The 10,478-nt window shown below is 46.1% G+C and overlaps 1 protein-coding gene across 2 annotated transcripts in view; it reads left to right on the forward strand.

Moving 5' to 3' along the window:
- The first annotated feature begins 656 nt into the window (after positions 1-656).
- Positions 657-10,478, forward strand: part of prkceb (protein kinase C, epsilon b) — a 113,265-nt gene continuing 103,443 nt past the window's right edge. The window contains exon 1 of one of the 2 annotated variants that reach the window (XM_076285775.1): positions 657-1,859. In XM_076285775.1, the coding sequence (XP_076141890.1) occupies positions 1,512-1,859 (348 nt within the window). In that variant the 5' untranslated portion in view covers positions 657-1,511. The remainder of the gene's footprint in view (positions 1,860-10,478) is intronic. The other variant, XM_076285774.1, reaches the window with a different exon arrangement.

Genomic DNA, 10,478 nt, shown 5'->3' on the forward strand with positions numbered 1-10,478 from the left:
CAGTCGATGAACCGTAAACAGGTAATTTACATGTGCTTTGAAGTGTGAGCATAAATCAATACATTTCTTTAAATAACCAAAGACATTAATGTAAATGATAGGGAGGAGGGTGAAGAAGGTTATGAAGCTAAGCATACCTCATTAAAACGCATGCAATAAGGTATTAGGTAAACAAACAAACAAAGAAAACACTCAAATAATGAAACGTTATTTCAGCACACGTGTTATCTTTTGGTGACTCTTTGCTGTCAAGTAATGTCTCTGTTGCTACTGCCAGGTGTTAGCCTGTTATAAAGGCAGGCCAAGCGTGTCAGTGCGCAAGACACCATGACCCGACTCATTCATGTTGTGGAAATACTCTACTGTGCCATTAGAATTCCATCCTGGTGGTGGCGCCTTTCAACCAAAAAATACAGTCGTCTGTGTCTAGATACACTAGCAAAGCGCAGACAGATCCACAACAGAACATTGTTGTTATCACCCCATACCTGAAATTCTGAAGAAACACAAAAACTAGGGTTTAGTTGTAGTTATTACAGTCAGGATTACTCCGAAGACTAACATCCAGCCCAGATTGATTTCCTTCCTCTCTGTCTCTGTCAAACACACACACACACACACACACACACACACCTGATGCCTCACCAGGACGCGCCTGGACTGTGGAAGGCATAGTAGCACGCTCTGCCCCCAGCTCGCTTGTGCCGCACTCCCCCATCTGGCACAGAACAGACGCAGCGTGGCGAGGCTCGCTGAAAACTGACGTGTTTTGCGCATTTCCTGCACTGCCGTTTAGACAGTCGGGGGGAAAAAGAGGCAGGTCTGCAGGAAACGGAGCACCAACGGCGAGGAAGCTGCCTGGATCAGTGACGAGCATACGGAAACCGAGAGCGAGGACTAGGGGTAAACTACAACTCGTTGTCCTCTAAGCGCTATTTTGTCTACGAACTGACGTGCATACGAAACGTCCCAAATGCGCTGTGGACACACCGAGATAATTCCGTCCTCTTTCAGGCAACCGAGGAATACAAGAGCTCTGAGAGATTGGTCCTGAAGAGGTCCTGCTTCGGTTTATTTTGCTCCCGAGGGTTGAGGTGGGGAATGCTGGTCGAATCTTTCATGTGACATTGGAACAATTTACAAAGCTGTTTTCATTTCGCTCGATTGTTCAGTCCGAAGGATATGATTTGTGAGCTTTGACACCAAATGTGTGATGTTATTCTGGAGTGCAACGGTCGGAGAGAAATATAAAGACAATCTGTGGTGTGTGGATCATATCGAAACGGGTAATTTGCATTCAATTTGAGCGAGTGCTCACGAGTGAGGAGACGGCGATTTTCCCGTTATTTTGAAGGGGAGGCGTGTTCGCAGGGAGACACACACAAGAAGCTACCTATTCATTCAGGAAGGCTCTCTACATTAGATAGATTACCCCGTTGGAGTGACAGGGATCAAGGAACACTCCACATACCCTTGTTCCAAGTACATTTTAGAGGGATTACATCACCACCATGGTGGTTTTTAATGGGTTATTGAAGATTAAGATTCGCGAGGCTCTGGACCTGAAGCCGACGGCTTGGGCGCTGAGGCACGCCGTGGGCCCAAAGCCCCAGACTTTTCTATTAGACCCGTACATCGCCCTTAACGTGGACGACTCGCGCGTGGGCCAAACCTCCACTAAGCAGAAGACCAACAGTCCCGCGTGGAACGACGAGTTTGTAACCGAGGTCTACGATGGCAGGAAGATCGAGCTCTCCGTGTTCCATGACGCGCCCATCGGCTACGATGACTTCGTGGCGAACTGCATCATTCAGTTCGAGGACCTGCTGCAGAACAGCTCCAAGCATTTCGAGGATTGGGTATGTAATCACTCCCTTATAGGTTTGCTGATGCATGCCAGGATTCATATCTATATCATCAGCTGAACAGGTACCTACTCCTGTTGATGTTTTTCAGCCTAAGCCAATGGACAGGGGTCTCTCAGTAAAGGCAATCCACGCTCACAAGCTGAAAAGCATTGGTATCCAACCCATCACATATCTTCACATACCCCTAATGATAATCAGTTGCATCATCATCATCGTCTTCGTTGTTGTTGTGAATGTTGTCGTGGCATTGCCTACCTGCAGGTGTGCCATATCTCTGATGCATTTGGCCATGCGTTGTGCCACCTTTATGAGGTCAGGCCAGATCGATGCCCAGATAGCCTGGTTGCATAGAAACCAGTGTGCTGCCAGGGCCCCCAGCCCCATCATAAATATTCCCTGCAGGTCGTGGTGAGAGGCTGGTGCTTGGATTAGGCAGGGCAGGGTGCTGGCGTGCTGCTGAAAGCTCACGCATACACATACATGCATGCACACGCACATGCACATTCACACTCATACTCAAACAAACACACACATACACATACACACACACACACACACACACACACACACACACACACACACACAACGCACAAACGCAAGCACACACACATATGGATCACGGAGGCCAGTTGATTTGCAAGTACTATAGCTGTGCAGGTTAAACACTACATTTTTTTACAGTTGGTGAGTTGCTTAGTTTGAGTGTGCGTTTGTGAGACAGATGCAATGTGAGACAGTGAGTGTATGTGTGTGTGAGTCTGTGTATGTGTGTGGGTGTGTGTGTGTGTGTGTGTGTGCATGTGTGCTGGCCCTGTCCTGTCTCATCCACCCCTTCTTGTTATTACCCCCTGATAGGGGTCTGGAGCATCATGCGTTTGCCCGTGGGGAGAACGGTCGACTGGGGTTGGTGGGTGTGTGAGGGTGTGTGTTTGTGTGTCTCTGTGTATGTGTGCGTGTATGTGTGTGTGTGTGTGTATGTGTGTGTGTGTGTGGGGGGGGGGTGGCTGTTCTCAGAGCAATTTGAAGAATTCACTGCCTGCAGGGAAAGATATGACCAGCGTGAGCTGCGTCATGCAATGCACACAAGCATGACTTGTCTCTGTCCTCTTGGCGAAATATATAATGAATGTATAAACAGAATGAGGAACCAAATGGGATGGAGAGATTGATAGAGAGATAGATAAAGGTATATATATATTTATATAGAGAGAGACAGAGAATGATAGGGTACACAGTACAGTGCTGCATACTGCTACTTGGGTGAGTCACTAGAAATAGCCCTTCACTCTCAGGACAGAGTGAACTGTGGCCTTTGCTGGCCTGCATATTAACCCTTAGTTATGATGCCACCGTTGCCCACTTCATGCCCCGCAATGTCCAGCACAAATGGATGTGTGAGTGGAGGAGCGTGCCTGGGTCTCGAGGCTGGGGGGACGACAGCAGTGTGAGATGGAGGAGGCGGCTAGTTTCCGTTTCCAGGAGATATATCACAATGAGGCTACAGTATCAACATCATGATCCAGACATAAGACAGAAGTTGAGGTGTGTGTGTGTGTGTGTGTGTGTGTGTGTGTGTGTGTGTGTGTGTGTGTGTGTGTGTGTGTGTGTATGCAGTCTGTGTATCTATGTATCCATCCACCCATACATTGGTGTTTTGAATTGTTGACTAACTGAGGTTCTCAAGCTAACCCTCCTATGAGGGTTACTAGTTGTGCAATGTTAAGAGAGTCCCACAAGAGAAGAGGGAAGTTACAGGTATTGTGTAAACAGATTCTGAAAGTCTCAGTGTTTGGCCATTAGGTTGTTGTGTGTTGTCACATTGGCCTTTTTTCACAACAGAGTGATGATGATGGCATTCAACTCAGCCTTGTGGCCCACACATGTTTTCTCTGAATTGATGAAGAGCACACAGAAAAACTTATAGAGCTGTGTTGGAAGTGGAAACGCCTCAAAAAATAGTTGTTCTTTTCACGTCGAAGACAAATATAAACATGGAAATATTTGAGAGAGGGAGAGAAAAGAGAACTAAATAAGATGCATTTCTTCTCTGCCTAGTTTTATAGAGAGCTCGGCTAGACATTGCTCGGGCGTGATCACCCAAAGTCCTTGGCACATATCTTCCCTGGTGTTCTGGCCCATGTCTTCCTATGGCAGTCAGTTGGCATTACTCACAGTCAGCCACTCAGGCCTTCTCCAGTGGAGCAATAGCGAGAGCATCTCATGCTAACACGGCTGGCACCAGCCCTGCCCAGGCTCATTTTCCCCGCTCTGAAACCATAGACCTCAGGTCAGCTGTCCATCACACAGGCAAGTCCTTCAAAATTAAGTCCTTTTTTTGCAGCCTCTAAAATCCAAGGGTCTAATTTTCTGCCATGAAAGGATGATTGGGGCTGCCGTGTATAACATGTACAGTTCTGAAAGTGTCCATTTATAGAGGGACCTAAGTAATGCTTTTGTGAAGTTTCTCTGTGGAAAAGTGTGCATGAATATCAAGGGCTCTCACTGTTGTCCCATTACATACATATTGTACTGCTCCTAGATCCACTGGGCCTTTAAGCATGGAGTTAAAGAGCATCGTTGCTGAGTGATGGCTGCAGATCTGAGCTGTGTGAAATTGAGCAATGGCGTGATTTGTGTTCATTTCACGCTGTCATCCTGACTGATTTTGATTGGAGAGGGGTATTTTGGTGCTACTCCTCACCTAAACATAGCAGCTGCTGTCATGACGATGGTAAATTATCGTCTTTATTGACCACCCAGCCTGACTGTCCCACACACCACTCCACACTACATCCCCCCCCCCCCCAGTCGATTGTAACGATTGTTAGCCACAAACATATACAGTACATATTACATCCTCAACATGAATACAACCCTTGAATGAAACAGGTGTGTATATGTGTGTTTACGCGTATGTGCCTGTGTGCATGTGTGTGTGTGTGTGTGTGTGTGTGTAGAACACATAAACACATCCTAGCCCTAGAGGCGGACCCTGTTCTTTGTTGTCCGAAGCAGACAGGGGATGTGAATTATTGATGAGCCACCATCAGATCCATTAGGGGCTGGAGGAGGCTGGGTGCCTAGTACTCTGTATGGTTCTCATTACCATCACAGAGAGAGGGAGAGAGAGAGAGAGAGAGAGAGAGAGAGGAGAGGAGAGAAAGTGATCAAGGGGGAGATAAAGGAGCGAGTAGAGAAAGAGAGGAAAGTGGGGAATGGAGAGTGAGATGGAGGGATGGCGGGAGAGGGAGCTGCTTTCTGCTGGAGGAAAGCCAGAGTGTATCTGTATCTCTGTTGTCATGACACAAGCCCTGTCTTGGCCTTACACACTCATACACACACACACACACACACACACACACACTGAAAGCACACACTCCTACTTATGAGAGCAGATCCCACACACCCAGAATATCCATTTTCTCTCTCTCTGTCTGTCTCTTTCTCTATCTCTCTGTACTCTCCATCTGCTCCCCATCCTCCCACACTCGTCCTCTCCTACTGTTCTCTCCATCCCCTCCTCTCTGTGTGCCTCGCGCCCTCCAGCTCTGCTCTTACCACACTCTCATTTCTCCAGCTCTGCTCTTACCACACTCTCATTTCTCCAGCTCTGCTCTTACCACACTCTCATTTCTCCAGCTCTGCTCTTACCACACTCTCATTTCTCCTGCTCTTTCTCCTCCAGCTCTGCTCTTACCACACTCTCATTTCTCCAGCTCTGCTCTTACCACACTCTCATTTCTCCTGCTCTTTCTCCTCCAGCTCTGCTCTTACCACACTCTCATTTCTCCAGCTCTGCTCTTACCACACTCTCATTTCTCCTGCTCTTTCTCCTCCAGCTCTGCTCTTACCACACTCTCATTTCTCCTGCTCTTTCTCCTCCAGCTCTGCTCTTACCACACTCTCATTTCTCCAGCTCTGCTCTTACCACACTCTCATTTCTCCTGCTGTTTCTCCTCCAGCTCTGCTCTTACCACACTCTCATTTCTCCTGCTCTGCTCTTACCACACTCTCATTTCTCCTGCTCTGCTCTTACCACAGTCTCATTTCTCCTGCTGTTTCTCCTTTCATCCTCCTAGCTGGGCATAAAAAAAAAAGGTTTGGTTCCTGTTGGTTGTCAGTTGAGGCCATGGGGCGGTAGGGATTTTTTTTTTTCCCCCAGTGGCAGTAAGGGATAGGTAGAAAATCAGTCCCTCCAGGATTTCGCGAGGTTTGCGACCTAAAAATGCCTGGATGGAAGTTGCGGTGTTTTTAGCTGTTTCTTGCAGAGAATTTTTTTTTTTTTTAATTTAGGGCAATTAAGGTTAGTAAGGCCAAAATCACACTGATCATCTTGATGCTTATTAAAAAGGATAATCAAAGGTAAACAGTAAGGATTACAGAAAATCAAAGTAGGCCTACTTTATTTGTGAAAATGCTTTGACTGAGGTAATTCACAAAGCAGTATATAACCTTTCGTAGAACTGTCCAAAAAAGACAGTCACCTAAAGAGATGGCATCATGGCATATGTTTCAATACATTCATATATTTTGTAATTCATATTAAGTTCATATCTTTTTAATAATTCATAGTCTGTGGCCTGCATAATTACTAATAGCCAAGTAAGTATCTAGTAATTTCATATTTATTTAAACTATTTGACTACACTTCTCTTTAATGTCATTACATTGGTGGTGTACGTCTCATTGACAGCCTGCCCCTTTAAGGACGTGAGAGTAGCCTAATTACATTTCTGAGTGGATTGGAAGGCTTGCATCTCACTGTGTTCGGCTACGAATGTAAATTACTTTTTGCATAGTGCATTACGATATGTGGATGCAATTGGGAATGTCTTCTATGTCATTAGTTAAAATAAATGTAAAAAAAAAACAACTCGAATGAAATCATTCTTGGATCATAGAAGATATAAATGTCTTGCAATTTTATTAATTTCTATGATTTTGGTAGCACTACTCAAACTAAGCCCACAAGCTAGCAAACATGACATAAGCTAAAAGGACATATCCAGGTAAACGTTTGCCAATGGGTTGCATAGCCTATTCAAATGTCAGTAAACCAAGTAGGCCTTAATTAACTTACTTTCATAGCCTAGGTAGGTTAGCAACACCAGGTTGAGAGATGCAAGTAAGCAGATCGTTAACGTTAGCCTTCTATTTATTGTCATCAAAACTGCAGAGGAACGAACACGTTAGGGCAGTCTTTGGTGTCATATGCAGAGGTGCATAAGTAAGTGTGGCATCTGGCTCAATATGCTGCGCGAGGGACTGTTGTGGTAGGTGAAATTTCACGGTGAAACTACGATGATTGGTCAAATTTGCGAAAAAGTTGCGGTGTTTGGACAAAATTGCGAGTGCCTTGGTAAGTGACGAAAACAATCGTCTTCGTGAACAGCTGTGCATAGGCTACTTTGTAAAAGAGAGAATACGCTCATCCCTATACAAAATGCAAGGGGTAATTAATGTAATTATAGTTCGCCTTTTATTTGTGGATTTATTTAATGTAGCCTAGACTATAGTGTTATTTCTTCCCCAAGCTCATAAAATAAATTTGGGTCGCACATAAATTGACAGGGTCGGTCGGAAACCGGAACCCAAGAATTCTTTTTTTTATGCCCTGGCTATCATTGTTTCTGAACTCTGAACTAGGCTATCTCTATCTTTCTCTCTCTCTCCATCTCTCTCTCTAACATTCAAACTCTCTCTCTCTCTCACACACACACACACACACACACACACACACACACACACACGCTTGTTTTAGTGACAAATGATGCCTGCCTCCCTGGTCATTAGTGTCTTCCTCCATGCGCCCGCTCTGTGTAAACACCATGAAATAAGCACTCTGGGTACACACTGTCTCCGCCATCACAGGTTGTAACTAACACGGCCTGGGTTTACCTTTGCACCTGGCCTCCAACACTGGACCATGGCCAGCAAGCCTGACTGTCCACTGCTGAGCAAGTAACCTAGACACGTTGTATGTGAACATTTATGAGGACCGGGGTTATCTTGATAGCTTATTGTAGCCCCGTTAAAGTATTTTTTTTGCCATAAACTCAAGGCACAGGTGGTAGTGTAATTAAAAGGGATATGAGATGTTGGTCCTGTGAGGGATCTATGTGGTATGTTAATGTGATGCAGGTGGTGATCAGTTCAGATGTCTTGGTGTATTGGCATCTTAAGGTGTCTTACGGTGTCTAGAGTACAGCCTTTATTTCCAAGAGGGAAGTGATATCTCAATTCCCTGGGGTCTGGGGTGCAATTGTAAGGGGATATGAGCACCATGTGAAGTGTACCTACGTACCTAGTGCTTCTGCTATTATCTATAATTGTTTTTATTTTTCACCTGTACACCCAGAACCATTAACGCTGGTATTTACAGCCCTCAGATGGCATCTAAAAATGGACACAGATACACAAAAATCTCTGGAAAAACAGCAAAATGCTGCAGGATGGTTTAGGTAACAATGGCAGATTCTTATACAACCATTTGCTTATGTGATAGCTGATGGTGTTAATTTGTGTTTTCATGGAATTCCCAAGATAATGTCCTGATTAGTCTGAACATACTGTTACAGAGAAGTGTGTGTGTGTGTGTGTGTGTGTGTGTGTGTGTGTGTGTGTGTGCGTGCTGTGTGCCTTCACATCTGTCATAAGGGAATGCTGACGATGACTGAGGGCTGTTATCTGCGTGGAGTGTCGGATACTGATGGTCCCATCTGCTCAGTGTGTGTGTGTATCTGTGTGTGTGTCTGTGTGTGTGTGTGTGTGTGTCTGTGTGAGCGACGAATGAGACAGCCTGGAGGGCATGTATGAAGTAATAGCCCACTACGTGAGTCACCACACAACCATATCTGCGTAATGTGGGAGAATTGTGCGTAAAATGCTCAAATGTGAAGGGGACGAAGGGGGAGGGGTGTGGGGTTGGTCTGGGCATGTTGGAAAAGCCTTGAAGCACCGCCTTTTCCCAGTAACTCATCCCTGCAGATGTGCAGATAAAACATGTGCACACACACACACACACACGCGTCACACACACACACACACACACACACACACACACAGACACACACACACACTAAACGTAATTTTCTGAAACGTTTTGGTATTTTCTCTGGATCCCTGAGACAATGGTGGCCTTTGATTGTGCTGGGGCCTGTTGGCTGTGCTGTAGTGCCTTTCAGGCAGACCAGTCCTGGGTCTTCTCTGGAGCCACAAACCCCCCAGCCCCCCGCCCCCCCCGCCACACCCTCTCTCTCTCTTTCTGTCTCCCTCTCTCTCTCTCCTCTTTCTCTCCCTCTCGGCTGTGTCCTGCTCCAGGCATCAGCCCAGCCGCCCATCCAGCCAGGGGAGTCGCACAGCCCCCAGGAATGCCTGGCTGTGTACACTCAGCTCTCACACTGCACACAGTGGCCGGGGGTGGGGTAGGGACTAGGGAAATGGGGGGTAAGGGAGGAGACTGCAGGGAAATAGTCTTAGATACACACACATACACACACACACACACACACACACACACACACTGACAAACACACATGCACGTACACACACACACTTACACACACACCGACACACATGGCACAAAGTTACACCAACCCAGTCGCACTCCCTCTGCTCTGATCCTGCCTAGATTCAAACTCAGAACTGCCTGAAAGTTGCAGACCTGTTCTGGAAATACGTGCATTAAACCACTCGACTGTCAGACAACGCTATCTGCTTCGAGTAGGCCTATTAGGTAGGACTGTACAGTCCTCAGTACACAGTACAGTACAGTACACTCCTCTGTCCTACTTGAAGCAGATAGCGTTGTCTGACAGTCGAGTGGGTTAATGCACGTATTTCCAGAACAGGTCTGCAACTTTCAGGCAGTTCTGAGTTCGAATCTAGGCAGGAGCAGAGCCTATTATAATGAGCGCATACGGGGAGTAAAACGACTGTTACGCGCTGTTACAACTGTAGGCTATGGTCGCAATACAGAAATATGCGCGTGTTAGTTTAGTTAGAGATTATTGTTATTATTATTATTATTATTTTACCTTACGTTACCTACACCAAAGCTGAATAAAATTATGCAAGTATGCATCAAAGTTACCTAAGGTAGCCTATGGCTCTGATGGTCTGCGATTTTTGTTTTTAGATAATTTCAAACAAATCATTAGTCTAACGTGACGGCATCACCTTTGATGGACATTTATTTCCTTTCGTCCATATTTGACGATGAGGTATTAACATGAATGTCTATCTGACGGACCCCCACGTCGGAAAACAACGCAGAAGGTACACCTTTCTCGTTGGAATTTGACGCCAAGAACCCTTGACCATGCGTCAGACCTTTGACGAGTAGGGAGTGAGACTGTGTTACGTTACACACAGGCACATTCACACACACACACACACACACACACACACACACACACACACACACACACACACACACACACGCAGCACGCCTTGACCCAGAGCACCCCAGGCGGTGTCTGCCCCACCCCAGTGTCCCCAATCTGGCCCTCCTCCAAGCCCCTGATCCAGCCCCTATATAGTCTCGCCCACTATACTGATCTGGTGCCAACTGTCAGACTGGAAGGATGACGAAACCCAGGAGTATTAGAG

This window comes from Alosa pseudoharengus, unplaced genomic scaffold (genome assembly GCF_046254945.1).
Source record: "Alosa pseudoharengus isolate Yale_2024_CS ecotype anadromous, Long Island Sound unplaced genomic scaffold, YU_APseudo_1.1 YU_APseudo_1.1_scf_15, whole genome shotgun sequence".
NCBI classification, from domain to species: Eukaryota; Metazoa; Chordata; class Actinopteri; order Clupeiformes; family Clupeidae; genus Alosa; species Alosa pseudoharengus.